Source organism: Oncorhynchus gorbuscha, linkage group LG01 (assembly GCF_021184085.1).
Source record: "Oncorhynchus gorbuscha isolate QuinsamMale2020 ecotype Even-year linkage group LG01, OgorEven_v1.0, whole genome shotgun sequence".
Classification (NCBI taxonomy): domain Eukaryota; kingdom Metazoa; phylum Chordata; class Actinopteri; order Salmoniformes; family Salmonidae; genus Oncorhynchus; species Oncorhynchus gorbuscha.
In genome coordinates, this window is record NC_060173.1 from 71,204,458 (window position 1) to 71,223,000 (window position 18,543).

The following is an 18,543-nucleotide window of genomic DNA, read 5'->3' on the forward strand; positions in this document are numbered from 1 at the left end:
ATCTGTCGGAAAGATATCAGTTTGTCTCTGAATGGTTTGTCTTCTGACAAATCAACGGTAAATTTCAGTGTTCCTCAAGGTTCCGTTTTTGGACCACTATTGTTTTCACTATATATTTTACCTCTTGGGTCATGTAATTCGAAAACATAATGTTAACTTTCACTGCTATGCGGATGAAACACACAGCTGTACATTTCAATGAAACATGGTGAAGCCCCAAAATTGCCCTCACTAGAAGCCTGTGTTTCAGACATAAGGAAGTAGATAGCTGCAAACATTCTACTTTTAAACCCGGACAAAACAGAGAATATTGTTTTCCCAAGAAACAAAGAGATCTTCTGTTGAATCTGACAATTAATCTTGATGGTTATACAGTCGTCACAAATAAAACTGAAGGACCTCGGCGTTACTCTGGACCCTAATATCTATTTTGACGAACATATCAAGACTGTTTCAAGGACAGCTTATTTCCATCTACGTAACATTGCAAAAATCAGAAACTTTTTGTCCAAAAATTACACAGAAAAATTAATCCATGCTTTCGTTACTTCTAGGTTAGACTACTGCAATGCTTTTACTTCCCAGCTACCCGGATAAAGCACTAAATAAACTTCAGTTAGTGCTAAATACGGCTGCTAGAATCCTGACTAGAACCCAAAAATGTGATCATATTACTCCAGTGCTAGCCTCCCTACACTTGCTTCCTATTAAGGCAAGGGCTGATTTCAAGGTTTTACTGCTAACCTACAAAGCATTACATGGGCTTGCTCCTACCCATCTTTCTGATTTGGTCATGCCGTACATACCTACACGTACGCTACAGTCACAAGACGCAGGCCCCCCAATTGTCCCTAGAATTTCTAAGCAAACAGCTGGAGGCAGGGCTTTCTCCTATAGAGCTACATTTTTATGGAATGGTCTGCCTACCCATGTGAGAGACATAGACTCGGTCTCAACCTTTAAGTCTCTACTGAAGATTCATCTCTTCAGTGGGTCATATGATAGAGTGTAGTCTGGTCCAGGTGTGTGAAGGTGAACGAAAAGGCTCTGGAGCAACGAACCGCCCTTGCTGTCTCTGCCTGGCCGGTTCCCCTCTCTCCACTGGGATTCTCTGCCTCTAACCCTATTACAGGGGCTGAGTCACTGGCTGACTGGTGCTCTTTCATGCCATCCCTAGGAGCGTGCGTCACTTGAGTGGGTTGAGTCACTGATGTGATCTTCCTGTCTGGGTTGGCGCCCCCTTGTTTCAGGATGGTAAGTTGGTGGTTGAAGATATCCCTCTAGTGGTGTGGGGGCTGTGCTTTGGCAAAGTGGGTGGGGTTATATCCTGCCTGTTTGGCCCTGTCCGGGGGTATCATTGGATGGGGCCACAGTGTCTCCTGACCCCTCCTGTCTCAGCCTCCAGTATTTATGCTGCAGAAGTTTTATGTGTCGGGGGGCTCGGGTAAGTTTGTTATATTTGGAGTACTTCTCCTGTCTTATCCGGTGTCCTGTGTGAATTTAAGTATGCTCCCTCTAATTCTCTCTTTCTTTCTCTCTCTCTGAGAACCTGAGTCCTAGGACCATGCCTCAGGACTACCTGGCATGATGACTCCTTGCTGTCCCCAGTCCACCTGGCCGTGCTGCTGCTCCAGTTTCAACTGTTCTGCCTGCGGCTATGGAACCCTGACCTGTTCACCGGACGTGCTACCTATCCCAGACCTGCTGTTTTCAACGCTCTAGAGACAGCAGGAGCAATAGAGATACTCTGAATGACCGGCTATGAAAAGCCAACTGATATTTACTCCTGAGGTGCTGACTTGGTTTCTGTACAGCACTTTGAGATATCAGCTGATGTAAGAAGCGCTATATAAATACATTTGATTTGTTGTGAATTGTTAAATATTACTGCACTGTTGGAGCTAGCAACACAAGCATTTCGTTAAACCCGCAATAACATCTGCTAAATATTTGTGTGACCAATACATTTTGATTTGAGCGTGAGAAACAGGGAAGGAAAAAGCATCAATGTATTTCTTTGGAATACATTTTTTTTGGGGGGGGGGGTTCTTCAGCAATTTGATCTGTTCTTAAGTTATTTTGTAATTGAACTTGAGAAGAGTGAGCTGTCACCAATTTTGAAGGAATGGAAAAATGTTGTGAAGGATTCAGAACGTTGACAAAGTCTGTCAAATATTAGCTTCCTTCCTGTGAAGTGTCATGGTGAACATTTTGTTATTTTGGGTGGGAAGGGCTTGGGAGGCATTTTAAAACCCACTTTTGGGGGTTACTGGTAATAGTGAAACGATCATATTGAGCTAACATTTATTTATTTATTTTTTTCAAGTATTTTTACGTTTAAAAAAAGACAGAAAAATAAATCTTCCACATACAGGATGTAGTGTGTCATGTTGTTCTTGACAATGCCCTTACGTAGAAGCCTCTGAACCTTACAGGCCTCAGCAGCCCAATGCATAGGCAGAATTGTAGAGTGGTAGAGGCACAATTTCCATATGAAGTGGTGTTTGGGACAAATGATTGCTTCATGACAGAACACAGTTATTCTTAAAATTGATGGTCAATACATAGGCAATGCATTTAATTAATGTAAACACTTTCTAATCTATCCAACCATGAAGTCCCTGATTAGACAGGGATAGTTTCCCGGTCCCAGATTAAGCCTAGTACTGGACTAAAAAGCATGCTCAAATGAAAAAGACAATATAAAAATAGTTTTTTTAGGCAAGGACTAGGCTTAATCTACATCTAAGCAACCAGCCTACAGAGTTTTGAGGTTGTTTGTGTCATGGAGCAAATATATGGCATTTTAAAACGTTTTTTATTTTGCTCTGAGGTGCCTGTGGTTGTGAAGCTTGGGGGAGAAGAAAGCAATGAGGAAGAGGTGAAGATAATCGCAGACAGCGCAGTTAATACCATTTAAAACTAAACACTGAAATGGCTCATCTACTACCTCTATATTTTTGGTCAATAACTGCATTGGGGATTACTTCAATGCATTAAACATGTATTAACTGATCATGCAGGTTTTTTTCAAGAGCCATGTCCAACCGAACACATTCTAGTAACATTAAAGTGAACCTTTTTCTCATCCCCTCAGACATGAGTTAAGGCATGCATGTTGCCCTTATGCTGCCATTTGTGAAAGTCTGGTAGTGTGGGGTCTGATGATCTGTGATACTTTCCCCAAAAGAGCAGCATAGGGTGGTAGACTACCCTGCTGTCATACAGACTGACTGGCTGACTGTCATTTTACTTACGTTGGCAGGGACCAGCAGGCTCCTGCCCATGTGCTGGTTAAAAGAGAGGCACCAGGCTTCAGTGTACCTATTCATGTTGGGCACATACTTCTTTACTGTCTCGTCATTCAGCCTGAGCCAAACACCATCATCATTGTGGATCTATGGTAAAACAAGCAACAGAGGGAAGAGAGCACAGTCATACTATGGAAACAGAGTCAACTGGGTTGAATGGCTCCAGAACCCCAGAATCAACAAGGAGGGCAGAGTTACCTATACTGAGTGGTGCAAAATGTAACACCTAAATTGCAACGCAGTGGCTGTACAGTAACATACTATACATGACGTCAGAGCTCTGGCTCTGCGCTTTACAGCACTGTATGGGTTTTGACTGACAGCTGTTCTGAACTTGTGTTGCCCCTCCCGCACAGTTTTGTTGTCTGATTGAGGGAAATGCTGAGACGTTGAGGATTATAAATACCACTTTGATGTCACACATGCAAGTCATACACCCACAAATCCAAATGTGCACTTTACATTTCCATATCAGAACACTCAAGTCATATACATTGTCAACATTTATGATCACTATGGTTGATGTACAGTTACCAGATGACATGGTGTCATACCCTGTGGTGTTCTGAACAGAATGAGCCTGGTTGATGTTCAGTTACCAGATGACATGGTGTCATACCCTGGGTTGTTCTGAATAGAACGAGCCTGGTTGATGTACAGTTACCAGATGACATGGTGTCATACCCTGGGTTGTTCTGAACAGAATGAGTCTGTTTCGTCTATTATGAAGAAAATTTGCCACGGCACACGCACCTGAATGCACTCATGACTTCTTTCTGTGCGCACCAAAATGATGATCCGCATTGTCAAAGCCTTGTACTTAAATATCGTATTTTATAGCTTAGCTAGAAAAGCTCAAAAAACAGCTTATAGTTGAAAACTGAGTCATAAAAGTGCACTGAAATAACTTAGGAACTGTGCTGACACCAGTTAGTCCTCTCACTCAAACCGTTGTCATTTCTTTGTCTTATGTTGTACCTACCCCACATTTCCCATGAATATACTTATCTTACTGAATTTTACAGAGTATTTTCAGATTTTATTTATCAACAAATGCGGCGATAAGTACAGGAAACGTAAAATGCACATAAAATCAACAGTGTGATGTTTGGATTCAGTCTTGTGTCAGGTGGAATGTTGTGCCCTCACCGTTTGTCTAAAAATAAATCAACAAACGGTTCCCTTTCAATGACAACCATGCTTATGCATACGCTTTTCATATTTCTTCTGTAGGAAACATTTACATTTAGCCCTATTCATACAGGCTAATTCCCAAGAGTGTAAAAGGTTACACACTTGGATCCCAAGTTAGGATTCAGTCCTAGTTAATTCAAATAAAAAACAAAATGAAGGAAAAAACAGACCAGAAAAAGGTCAACGAAAAGAGTAAAGCTATGACATGATCAAATCGCCTGGTCTAGAGCAGTTTACCTCATCAATGAAGGTGATTGTGCCATTGACTTGCACTATGCCTATCTGTTCGCTCTGCAGGGAGGGGTGACTACGCACGCGGAGGCCTGCACTGTCCTTGGACACAAATTTGCGGACCTGAGAGAAGCAGAGGAGAGACAGGGAGACAGTGAGCTGCAGGAACCTCAGGAGGGGAAAGAGAAAAAGAAGTGGCAGCAGAGGGGAAGAGGACAGACACACACACTGCAGAGACAGACATACAAACAATCTATACGTTCACATACACACACACACACACACACACACACACACACACACACACACACACACACACACACACACACACACACACACACACACACACACACACACACACACACACACACACACACACACACACACACACAGGCATGCCCACAAAGCAAAATAGTGGGAGAAAGCGTAGAAGTACTCCATTCGTAAGACACTGCTGGTTGGTCATTCCAAACCCAGGATTGACTTGAAACAAAAGCTGTTCATATCAATAAAGATTCCCTGGTTAAATAAATAACTAAAAATATTCAAACAATAATAAACCCTACCATCCACCCAGTTCTCTGATGGCGCTGGATATGATCCACTGTACACAAGATCAGAAGGATCAACAAAGAGCTGACTGGAAATGTACAGTTTGTTTCCCCACTGTCTGTTTGATAATAGTGAGCTCTAAAAACAATGATACAGAACATGGTTTGTGACAGAAAATATTCACTGCATTAAACATATAATCCTCACACAACACAATTTTCTTCATTATAAATGTCCACACAGATAAGCACCAGTTAGAATGAGAGTGAACAAGATGTGAAAACAATGATCCTATGGACTCCACCCAGACAACACCTGGAGTAAACAACAGAGGACCCAATACAAAACAGTAAATTAACACACAACAGACACTACTGTCTGTGACAGTGTGTTTTCAGATTCTTTGGTCTGTTCTCAGATGAGCATGTGTGGGGTCAGGTGTGTCGGTCTCACCTTGCTAGGTTGGGGCTCGGCCTTGGGTTTAACCATCTGTGTGCCAGGTGGGATCATGCCTTTAGGAGGGTCTTTCACCTCCACCTCCATACCAGCATCTAGTGGGTTAAACACACACATAGTCAACACTCAGCTAGCAGATAACTTTCATTAATATTAACAACTAATATATGTTGAATACATTGTACTAACTAATACATTTATTTTCTCTAATCTTAGACTAAACACTATTCCAACGTACATTTTTTGAGTGCTTGTGCCAAACCTTCAATTAACAGAAACTCAAAAATTACACATTGACACAAGGTATGTTGACCTGACTTGACCTCGAGTCCAATTTCAAAAGCGGAAATGGGAAATGGGAACTGGAATTTCTGTCACTTATTACAATGTATATAATTAGACCCCAACCCTGATTTGGTTTACCGATCTCGATGCTGTCGATGGTGACGTGGATGGTATAGAGGCCCACAGCCCCGGGGGTCCAGTTGGCGCTGTAGGTCCCGTCTGTGTTGGCCCAGATCAACATGTTCTCACTGGGCCTGGCGGGGGAGAGGCACAGGGATGAAAACATTTAAATCCAAATCCACTTCGACCTCACTTTTCATGTCATGAAACCTAGGTTCAAATGGTGTACGAAAATGTATGCACTCAAGTCAATCTGGATAAGAGTGTCTGCTAAATGACTCAATTGTAAATGAGTTTGTTTACATTCAATTACTTTTCCTGCACTTGATTGAACTTTCTCATCCATTACCTCTTTGGAGAGGGCGAAGCAAAGCGAAGCTCCTCGAACGAGTAGTTCTCATAGGCCTGGACAAAGAGGATAAGCTCGGTGTCAAAAACATTATACAGGTAGGTTACGCTCTAAAAACAAACCATTTCTCTATCATTTCACAAGGAAACACGGTGAGCAACAGCTTCACTTAGGTTCTGCCATGTTGCTTTCCCCTCCAGATCTAGAAGATATGTGGAGGGAGGTGAACAAGGGCCCAGGTAGAAAATAGACCACTATTCTTTACATACAAGCTAATAAATTCATTTCAGTCCAATGCATAAAGATAAAACATTCATTTTAATATAAACATCTAAACAAATCCGTTTGATCTCTAAGGTCACAGGTTTATGGTTGCCCAACCTTCATCATTGTGATGGCGATATAGCGCGCCTCCTTGACGATCATGGGCTCGTAAGTGGCGTCCAGCTTGGGCATGGGCAGGCCCCCGAAGGTCAGGTCAGGAGTGCCCGAGGAGGGGTTGTTGCTGCCTGGGAGACGCTGCAGCTTCCTCATGCACTCCTGCTGCATGGACTTCTTCTGGGAGACGGGCACCGCCTTCACCTCCACCTGGGGGAGAGGAGAGGGAGAGACATGGGATGCCTTCAACAAGGTGTACAGTTCGCAAATGTTAGCTAACATATTCTATTTATTTTATGTTCACATTGAATATCTGATAACATTACAGTGGATTCAAATTTGGTGAGGCTATCAGTGATCTAGCTACTAGCAACCAGTCATTTTCCATGCACACAAGGGGACACTCAGCGACTTAATGGTCGGCAACTAGAGAGCTTGTGACCAGAGTTGAAAATGTCCCAAATTAAAGCAAATTTCAGTGGCTTGGTAGCCAGTCAATGGCAGGTTAATTAACATTCTGAATAGGTAGTGTGCGGCAAACATAAGTTTATGTCACTACAAACAATCATGTGACATTGTAGGCTTTCTATGACATGAAGTAAGAACAGAACAATTCAAAACCCTGACCTTCATGTTGGGCACATGCACCACGTCTCCGTACTGGTCTTTGGTCTGGACGGCCACTGTGGTGGGCCAGCCGCAGCAGATGTGGTCCTTGTTCAGGATCAGAGACGTCTTCTCGGGGTCCGCGTAGGAATCCGGTTGCAGCCACCTGGGGGAGGGGGGGGTACATTTCATTATTCATATATTTATTTACAACCTGGCCAAGAGACAAAGAAATGTACCACAAAGTGAGAATATTCATAGCTGTTCTTCACAGCTTACCTGGCTATGTGCTGAGCTTTGTTTCACACAGTGTGTGTACGTGGGCATGTGTGCCTGTGTGTTTGCGTCTACATGCCGTCTCCATCTCTCTCACCTGGCCAGGCGTCCTCCGCTGGAGTTCTGCACACAGGTAATGAAGTCCTCCAGGAAGGAGTGCTCGTTGGTCTGCAGGTGCAGAGGCAGGTTGCCCTCCAGAGCCTCCAGGATTGTGGGGGAGTGGGACAAGGCCAGACCCTTGCCCAGGATACCTGAGTGGGCCTTACACACCTGGAGTGAGAGGGGGAGGGAAAGGGGGAATGAGAGGGAAGTACAGTCTTGCTTTAAAGTATGAGAACCCTACAGGGCTGGTCATTAATTTGCTATAAATATTAACATAAACCCCAATTCATAATAAAGACATTCCAAGTAAATGACAGAAACTAAAATATATGATATATTTTCATTGTTTATTTAACAAAAGTGGTTTATTTAACCAAAACTCAGATTTGATGTGTGCAAAACTATGTGAACCTCAATAGTTTGAGGAACCTCCATCAGCAGCGATAACTTGGGAGTAAACGTCTCCTATAGCCAGTAATCAGTCTATATGTTTTGAGGGATATTTGCCAACTCCTCCTTAGAGAACTCAGCCAATTGAATGAGGTTTGAGGGGGGTCTGGCATGAACTGCCTGCTTCAGGTCCTGCCACATCTCAAATTGGATTTAGGTCAGGACTTTGACATGGTCAATCCAAAACACAAATCTTCTTTCTCCTGAGCCATTCTTTGGTAGATTTATTTGAATACTTTGTGTCGTCTTGATGGAAGACCCATTTTTGACCCAGCTTTAGCTCCTTGACTGATGGCATGACGTTCAGTTCTAGAGTTTCCTGGTTTACCTCAGAACGTATGTTTCCCTTAATGATGTGGAGTCGTCCAGGTCCAGAGGAGGCAAAGCAGCCCCAGATCTTGACATTCCCACCACCATCCTTGACTGTTGGGATAAGGTTATTTTGGTGGTAGGCAGTGTTGAGTTATCGCAAAATGTAGCGGTGTTGATTGTGAACAAAAAGGTCAATTTTGGACTCATCGGTCCAGAGAATGGACTTCCAGAAACCTTCAGGTTTGTCCAGGTGGTGACCTCCCGAGTGGCACAATGGTCTAAAGCACTGCATCGCAGTGCCAGCTGTGCCACTAGAGATTCTGGGTCCAGGATCTGTTGCAGCCGGTCGCGACTGGGAGACCCATGAGGCGGCGCACAACTGGCACAGCATCGTCCGGGTTAGGGGAATGTTTGGCCAGCAGGGATGTCCTTGTCCCATCGTGCACTAGTGGGCCGGGCACAGTGCGCACTGACATGGCCACCAGGTGTACGGTGTTTCCTACGACACATTGGTGCGGCTGGCTTCCAGGTTAAGTGGGCATTGTGTCAAGAAGCAGTGCAGTTTGGTTGGGTTGTGTTGTGTTTCGGAGGACGCAGGGCTCTTGACCTTCACCTCTCGAGTCCGTACGGGAGTTGCAGCGATGAGACAAGACTAACTACCAATTGGATACCACAAAATTAAAGAGAAAAGGGAGTATAAAAAAACACGTTTGTCCAGGTGGTCTCTGGCAAAGGTAAGACGGGCAGTTTGGTTCTTTTTTGACAGCAGAGGCTTCTTCCTAGCAACCCTCCCATGAATGGCATTTCTATTCAATGTTCTTCTTACTGTTGAAGCATGCAAAGTTACTGGAGATGCAGCAAGGGAGGTCTGCATCTCTAGATTAAAAATGTGGGTTTTAACCTAATTGTTCTTGTGGCTCTTGGGGATATTTTGGAAGGGCGTTCACTTCTAGGCAGAGTTGCTGTCATGTTAAATGCTCTCCATTTGTAAGTTATTTGCCTCAGTGGACTGATGGAGCTCAAATCTTTTTGAGATGATTTTATAGCCTCAGCAGACTGTGCTCTCACTAGCCTTGTCCTGATGTCCTCTGAGATCTCCTTTCCTCTCGGCATGGGTGTGCTTTGCATTCACCTGAATTGGTAACACCAAACTGACCAGGTTTCTTATCTCCATTTATCAGAGTACCAGCCACACTCTTTCCGAAAGATCTCTCCTTTGATTGGTTCATTTGGTACCCAATTATTAACCCCCCTGACTCTACTTACCACTTGATTTAACCAATGCAACTTGATGTTCACTTATTTTTAAACCTGCAGTAATTCCTTTTTAATTGTGTTTTTCAACTAATAAATAAAAAAATATATATATGCCATTTAGCAGACGCTTTTATCCAAAGCGACTTACAGTCATGTGTGCATACATTCTACGTATGGGTGGTCCCGGGAATCGAACCCACTACCCTGGCGTTACAAGCGCCATGCTCTACCAACTGAGCTACAGAAGGACCACTACAGGCATGATTCCTCTACACCAACAAATGGTATTGGTAAATGTAAACCTGTTATGTCAGATCAAAAAGGCAGAAAAACATCTGTTCACATACTTTCAAGCAGCACTGTATGTCATCGTTACATGCTGACAAGAGGCTTGATGATACGTTTGAGGACTGGCCGTCTTTTTCATACCTCCTGCTTGCACACTTGAGAGCTTTAGTTATGTCACAATGTGATTATGAAGAAGTCAAATGGCATCAGAATACCTGGAGAGAGGCCTCTTCAAGAATCTCAAGGTCCTCTTCAAGTTCATTCCCTGGAGAAAAAAAGCACAGAGGATAAAATATGATATGCCATTAGGGGCAAATTATAATCATACATGCACATACAGTTGAAGTCAGAAGTTCACATACAGTTTAGTCAACTACATGTAAACTCAGTTCATAATTCCTTACATTTAATCCATGTAAAATTACCTGTCTAAGGTCAGTTAGGATCACCACTTTATTTAAAATGTGAAATGTCAAAATAATAGCAGAGAGTGATTTCAGCTTTTATTTCTTTCATCACATTCCCAGTGGGTCAGAAGTCTACATACACTCAATTAGTATTTGGTAGCATTGCCTTGAAATTGTTAACTTGGGTCAAACGTTTCGGGTAGCCTTCCACAAGCTTCCCACAATAAGTTGGGTGAATTTTGGCCCATTCCTCCTGACAGAACTGGTGTAACTGAGTGACTTTGTTGTCCTTAAGCCATTTTGCCACAACTTTGGAAGTATACTTGGGGTCATTGTCCATTTGGAAGACCCATTTGCGACCAACCTTTAACTTCCTGACTGAGGTCTTGAGATGTTGCTTCAATAGATCCACATCATTTTCCTTCCTTGTGACGCCATGTATTTTGGTAAGTGCACCAGTCTCTCCTGCAGCAAAGCACCCCCACAACATGATGCTGCCACCCCCGTGCTTCAAGGTTGGGTTGGTGTTCTTTGGCTTGCAAGCCTCCCCCTTTTTCCTTCAAACATAACAATCGTCATTATGGCCAAACAGTCCCATTTTTGTTTCATCAGACCAGAGGACATTTCTCCAAAAAGTACGATCTTTGTCCCCATGTGCAGTTGCAAACCGTAGTCTGGCTGTTTTATGACGGTTTTGGGGCAGTGGCTTCTTCCTTGCTGAGCGGCCTTTCAGGATATGTCGATATAGGACTCATTTTTACTGTGGATATAGATACTTTTGTACCTGTTTCCTCCAGCATCTTCACAAGGTCCTTTGCTGTTGTTCTGGGATTGATTTTCACTTTTCGCACCAAAGTACGTTAATCTCTAGGAGACTAAACGCGTCTCCTTCCTGAGCGGTATGAAGGCTGCGTGGTCCCATGGTGTTTATACTTGCTTACAATTGTTTGTACAGATGAACGTGGTACCTTCAGACATTTGGAAATTGCTCCCAAAGATGAACCAGACGGAGGATTTTTTATCTGAGGTCTTCGCTGATTTCTTTTGATTTTCCCATGATGTCAAGCAAAAAAGCACAGAGTCTGAAGGTTGGCCTTGAAATACATCCACAGGTACACCTCCAAATGACTCAAATGATGTCAATTAGCCTATCAGAAGCTTCTAAAGCCATGACATAATTTTCTGGAATTTTCCCAGCTGTTTAAAGGCAGTCAACTTAGTGTATGTAAACGTCTGACCCACTGGAATTGTAATACAGTGAATTACAAGTGAAATAATCTGTCTGTAAACAATTGTTGGAAAAATTACTTGTGGTCATGCTCAAAGTAGATGTCCTAACCGACTTGCCAAAACTATAGTTGGTTAACAAGAAATATGTGGAGTGGTTGAAAAACAACTTTTAATGACTCCAACCTAAGTGTATGTAAACTTCCAACTTCACCTGTATACAGTTGCAGTCAAATATATTGGCACTATTTCTTCACAAAATAAGATTAAATTGAATTTTTTTGGGGGTGATAACAAGTGTATTTGTATGATTTACAACTGCACAGTACCAAGAAAAAAATTACATTTAGAATTGACCCTTTAAAGTCACAAAATGGCCTGAAATAATTATGAACCAGTTGTGAAAAGAGAAAACAGAAAATTCTGCTCCATTGTGTAAAGGTGCAAATATATTTTACTGCAACTTCATTAATGAGAACAAGCACCTGGTACTTGAATTGAAATAATATGAGTTGATACAGTACATGCTCAATATGAGTTCTCCTGTGTTACCCATCGGTTTTGCCATGTTCTATGATCTCCCTCACCAAGAGCCAGATCCTTCTTCATCAGAGCAGCAGCACACACACTGCCCAAGTATGCCAGCTCCTTCTCCAGCTGGATAATACCCTGAAACACACACACACCATTTGTTGTAAAAACATGCATTTGCCAAAAAATTAAAGTACAATAGAAAAAGTGGGTAAATCTTGATTTTGGGTAAACTACCCTTTTAACATAGCAAAACAAAGTTCCCCATTACCTCATCTGGTCCGGGGTTGAATTCGTAACCCACGGCAACACACTTGAAGCCGTAGAAACAGGCCTTCTCATCTTTTACGTAGTCAGAGGCAGTTTCTAAGGAGAACAGGGCCTCGTTTCCTGGGATCCCAAAGGAAGAACAGAATGGTGATGCTGTGATATTGTCGGCAGGGAGGACAGGGGGACTACTTTATTGTCGGCCAGCTGAGAATAATTAAAGTAGCTGTGGCAAGTGGCTTAGCAGAGCTGTCCATTGAAGAGATTGAGCTGCCCTGATCAATAACCTAACCTTTGATTGGTTCAAATTACTTTTTTCCTAGCATGTCATTTGATTTAGCTAGTCAAATGCCTTCCTACTGAAACAAAAACACCCTCACCCAGCGGGCAAATGAGTTTGAAATTAAGTAATTAAGCGTTGGACCGCTTTTATCTTACCTGGCAGCACTAGGACAGTGGTAGGCCAGCCATTGGAGCCAGAGATCTTCTTGAGCTCCACCCAGGTGTTGATGGTGTCGTGGGCCAGGGGCTTGGTGCTCAGGCTGGACAGGTGGAACGAATGGCTGGGGATGAGCAGGCGAAGGACATCCTCTGGCTGGGCTGTGCCACACTGGGGGTCAAACTCAATGGTGGTCCACCGCACGCAGTCCGGGAATGACACCTGAGGAGTAAAGGGGGAGAGGATGGTTAAAGCCATGAAACAGTTATGCATAGGAAGAGTAGCTGATGCTTCTGCAAAGGTTAATGGGGATCCACATTTTTAAAAAGTCCTGGTTCATACAATATGTCCAGTTCTGCTAGATATATACTTTTCTTTACCCTTGACTAAGAATTCCTATGTTGGGAACAGTCCCACTTCACCTTGTGTGTGTGTGTGTGTGCGTACTTTACCATATACTGTGTGACTCCGGCCTGCTTGTAAGGGTGGTCACTCTCTATTATAGCATAGTGACTGGAGGTGGTGCATGCCGATAGGCCCTGCTCCAGCTGGTTGCCCGTGGTGCTGTCTGTTGATTGGTTGGGGTTGAAAGCCAGTGGGGCATACTTCTGGTTCAAAGCGGAGACAGCAGGAAGTAACTCCTGGACCAGACCAAAGACTTCCACTGCGGCCTGATTGGGAAAAAAACATGACCAAATTAATCACACTGGTTCCGTTTCCCTTAAAAGGTACACTTAGATGGTATTGTTATCTGTAAGCAGGAAGTGTATGGTCTTGAATCACGTTTACATCTAAACATATAGGGGTAATAGTAATGGGCACCTACATCTCTTGCTCTCCCCCTTTCAAGTTAACATGATAAGAGTTATCAATGGAAAACGGTATTAATGATAGGTAGGGATGTAGCGGAAATACCATGGGTGGGTAAGAGATGGAAATGCAGGAGACAAGTAAACATTCATGAAAAATAGCTACTTCTGCATTATAAGTGTATAATCGCTATTCATAAAATAAAATGCTGAGTCAACAGCATCGATACAGGTTCAGCCTACACTACATCACCGGTGCTGGCTTACTGATACGTCATACAGTTTTAGGAAGATTTGACTTTTATATCTTTGCATATTTTTGTTTGTTTATGGCTTTCTTATTCAGTGGCCTTCTAATGGTGGGCCACTTTCCAATTTAGTGAATATTATGATAGTCTTATTGGCTTCGAGAGTTCTCTGATGCCAGTGTGTATGTTCCCCTTTGAGGAAGCATATGAATGAAGATGAACCTTTTCACGTATGAGTTCCAATATCTCTCTGTCCCCCCAGTGTCAGTTCTTACGCGCAGTTCCACAATTGTATTGTTACGCAACAGGTCAGTTAACATGCCCTGCCCTCAAACCAAGGCGCGATGCCTGCTAATTATCTATAGGCTGTTTCAACTTATCAATTGTACATGACTTTCTAACAGTTTGAAATGTGGTGTGTTAATTCACATAGAAGTAGTCAATTTCACAATGGTGGACAATTTATGTTTGAGGCATGCAATGCTATTGTAAGGTGAGGATGAGCTGGACAAACTTCTCTCTTCGTTGAGAGCCCAAGCACTCCCCCAGGGTTCCCTCAGGTCAAGATCTCCAGTCAGAACAGAACCTGCTCTAAAGTTTTCCCCCTGTTGCATTTTCCAGCTGGCACCCGCATTGCCTCAATCGTTGTTAAAATGTTCAATTAGTTCTGTAAAACAATGCTAATGCTGCCAAATAAGTATTAACCTGTGTTGTATCCTTTCAAGCTGCCCTGGCCTTATCATTGCATTTGGCTTGTTAAGCACAACTCTGCCCCTTTGGGGAGCCTTTGAGCTCTTCAGTTATTATGTTACCTCATTGTAATATTTTCTCATTGCTATATGCTAATATTTTATTATAATTACTAATAATTCCTCTATTGTGTACCTTCTGAAACCACACATTATGGAACAACTTTTTTTGGTATGTTTTAATATTCAATAATCTACTTTCAGTGAAGCTGCTCAACATTTACATTACATTCAGCAATCTAACAAACTCCTATCCAAAGCGACGCACAGAAGCAACCAGGGTCAATGCCCTGCTCAAGGGCACGTCGACAGATCTCTCAAGGTCAAAAACAGGGACGTGAACCAGCAACCTATCAGCCAGCGGCCCAAGCTCCCAAACGCCAGGCTACCAGCCCTCCAAGATCATCTGCCCCTCAAACATCCGAGACCACCTCCCACCCCTAAAAAAAAATAGAATACAATATAATAATTCCATTCCCCCAAGCCCCCGTCCCCCAATCGGCTGCCTTCGATACTGTGAACCATCAGATCCTCCTCTCCACCCTCTCCGAGTTGGGCATCTCCGGCGCGGCCCACGCTTGGATTGCGTCCTACCTGACAGGTCGCTCCTACCAGGTGGCGTGGCGAGAATCTGTCTCCTCACCACGCGCTCTCACCACTGGTGTCCCCCAGGGCTCTGTTCTAGGCCCTCTCCTGTTCTCTCTATACACCAAGTCACTTGGCTCTGTCATAACCTCACATGGTCTCTCCTATCATTGCTATGCAGACGACACACAATTAAACTTCTCCTTTCCCCCTTCTGATGACCAGGTGGCAAATCACATCTCTGCATGTCTGGCAGACATATCAGTGTGGATGACGGATCACCACCTCAAGCTGAACCTCGGCAAGACGGAGCTGCTCTTCCTCCCGGGGAAGGACTGCCCGTTCCATGATCTCGCCATCACGGTTGACAACTCCATTGTGTCCTCCTCCCAGAGCGCTAAGAACCTTGGCGTGATCCTGGACAACACCCTGTCGTTCTCAACCAACATCAAGGCGGTGGCCCGTTCCTGTAGGTTCATGCTCTACAACATCCGCAGAGTATGACCCTGCCTCACACAGGAAGCGGCGCAGGTCCTAATCCAGGCACTTGTCATCTCCCGTCTGGATTACTGCAACTCGCTGTTGGCTGGGCTCCCTGCCTGTGCCATTAAACCCCTTCAACTCATCCAGAACGCCGCAGCCCGTCTGGTGTTCAACCTTCCCAAGTTCTCTCACGTCACCCCGCTCCTCCGTTTTCTCAACTGGCTTCCAGTTGAAGCTCGCATCCGCTACAAGACCATGGTGCTTGCCTACGGAGCTGTGAGGGGAACGGCACCTCAGTACCTCCAGGCTCTGATCAGGCCCTACACCCAAACAAGGGCACTGCGTTCATCCACCTCTGGCCTGCTCGCCTCCCTACCACTGAGGAAGTACAGCTCCCGCTCAGCCCAGTCAAAACTGTTCGCTGCTCTGGCCCCCCAATGGTGGAACAAACTCCCTCACGACGCCAGGACAGCGGAGTCAATCACCACCTTCCGGAGACACCTGAAACCCCACCTCTTTAAGGAATACCTAGGATAGGATAAGTAATCCCTCTCACCCCCCCCCCCTTTAAGATTTAGATGCACTATTGTAAAGTGAATGCACCAATTTGTAAGTCGCTCTGGATAAGAGCGTCTGCTAAATGACTTAAATGTAAAATGTAAATGTAAGAACTGTATGGAAAGGTGGCAAAAGAGGTGTTTTGAGGTCAGGGTTTTGTGATGGCCACTCCAATACCTTGACTTTGTTGTCCTTAAGCCATTTTTCCACAACTTTGGAAGTATGCTTGGTGTCATTGCCCATTTGGAAGACCCATTTGTGACCAAGCTTCAACCTCCTAAAATTTGTGTGGCCTTTTAAGAATTCTAGAACCTTTAAATAGTTAAATAAAATAGTTACCCCTGGGAATGTGATGAAATAAATAAAAGCTGAAATAAATCATTCTCTATTATTCTGACACTTCACATTCTTAAAATAAAGCGGTGATCCTAACTTACCTAAGACAGGGAATTTTTATTAGGATTAAATGTCAGGAATAGTGAAAAACTGAATAGTGTATAGTGAAAAACTTCCGACTTCAACTGTACTTAATTCACGGTACAACCTTACTTATGGATTGTGGATCAATTACATGGGGTATCAGTCTACTCAGTGAGACCCCAGAGAACATTAGCGTCGTAGCTCTTATTGTGGGACTCAAAGAACTGTGAATTGAGACATTTACTGTCAACCTATGTGTATTGAATAGGGTTGTACATTTTTGGGAATATTCAGAGGTGGAAACTTTCCGTGGGAATTAACAGGAATATATGGGAATTGACAGAAATATATGCAAATTAATATTAATAACATTTAAAATGCAGATTTACCATATCTGGAGACAGAAACATAAACCTTTTACCTTCTCATAAGTAGACATACAGTGGGGCAAAAAAGTATTTAATCAGCCACCAATTGTGCAAGTTCTCCCACTTAAAAAGATGAGAGATGCCTGTAATTTTCATCATAGGTACACTTCAACTATGACAGACAAAATGAGAAAAAAAATCTAGAAAATCACATTGTAGGATTTTTTATGAATTTATTTGCAAATTATGGAAAATAAGTATTTGGTCAATAACAAAAGTTTCTCAATACTTTGTTATATACCCTTTCTTGGCAATGACAGAAGTCAAACGTTTTCTGTAAGTCTTCACAAGCTTTTCACACACTGTTGCTGGTATTTTGGCCCATTCCTCCATGCATATCTCCTCCAGAGCAGTGATGTTTTGGGGCTGTTGCTGGGCAAAACGGACTTTCAACTCCATCCTATGCATATATACATGCTGTTGGCTACTAAAATACTTGATCAACTTCCAAATATAATTTTACAAAGTAGAATAACAGCGAGATAGGCTTTTGGCACGAACGCATCAGCCATCACCGGCAAGTGAGCTACGCATTATTTTTCTGACTATAATTTCCTCCTCAAAATGTAGCCTGTCATTTCAATAAAAAATATTCTGACAGTCTAGTCATGCAAAATGATTAGAATTGTAATGAAATGCGTTTATAAAAGGCTAAATGTTCCTAGGCCACTAAAATCTTCCTCACCATGTGTGCAACTTCTTAGTGCCTCTACTCTACTTCTCTATGCAAATGTGATATGCATGCAATGCTTTATTATAATTCATTATTTGATTTTTATGTATGCGTTTGGGTACCTCAGAGCTAGCTAGGTCACCACACTCACACTTTTTGTTCCGGCATCTCCCGATTTACAAATTAAGCAATGTATGACGTAATCATATTGGATGATAAATAACAGCTATCTACTATAGCGCGAGTCGCCTTGGTAGGTTGCCGTCTCCCCCGCAGCACAGTCCCTGCTAGAGCAGCAACCTCTCGCTCTCCCTTTATCAGCTCAGGTTAATAAAGTAGCTTAAAATGTACTTTTCTGCTGCTTCCCTCATTCGGATCGGACCGGGTCTGATACGACCAGGCCTATACAGAAGGGGTCTAGTTATCCTCGGGCCTTTTCAGAACAAGTCTCTATATTAATTTGTTTATGCATTTTGGGTGGGAAAGCCCCAGGTCCACTTTGAAATGGGTGTAACATTTTGGATCCATGAAGACCTCTATAAAGTAGCTTAA

General features: G+C 43.2%; 1 protein-coding gene across 4 annotated transcripts in view; it reads right to left on the reverse strand.

The window, feature by feature from the left end:
- The window catches only part of LOC124041573 (E3 ubiquitin-protein ligase MYCBP2-like), a 233,183-nt gene that overhangs the window by 76,589 nt on the left and 138,051 nt on the right, over positions 1 to 18,543 (reverse strand). For all 4 annotated transcript variants that reach the window (XM_046359324.1, XM_046359315.1, XM_046359308.1 and 1 more), the window contains 13 exons: positions 13,491 to 13,709; positions 13,038 to 13,260; positions 12,604 to 12,722; positions 12,389 to 12,470; positions 10,383 to 10,432; positions 7,856 to 8,028; positions 7,504 to 7,648; positions 6,880 to 7,086; positions 6,499 to 6,554; positions 6,168 to 6,283; positions 5,742 to 5,839; positions 4,743 to 4,859; positions 3,258 to 3,398 (listed from right to left, as the gene is read on the reverse strand). In XM_046359324.1, the coding sequence (XP_046215280.1) occupies positions 3,258 to 3,398; positions 4,743 to 4,859; positions 5,742 to 5,839; positions 6,168 to 6,283; positions 6,499 to 6,554; positions 6,880 to 7,086; positions 7,504 to 7,648; positions 7,856 to 8,028; positions 10,383 to 10,432; positions 12,389 to 12,470; positions 12,604 to 12,722; positions 13,038 to 13,260; positions 13,491 to 13,709 (1,746 nt within the window). The remainder of the gene's footprint in view (positions 1 to 3,257; positions 3,399 to 4,742; positions 4,860 to 5,741; positions 5,840 to 6,167; positions 6,284 to 6,498; positions 6,555 to 6,879; positions 7,087 to 7,503; positions 7,649 to 7,855; positions 8,029 to 10,382; positions 10,433 to 12,388; positions 12,471 to 12,603; positions 12,723 to 13,037; positions 13,261 to 13,490; positions 13,710 to 18,543) is intronic.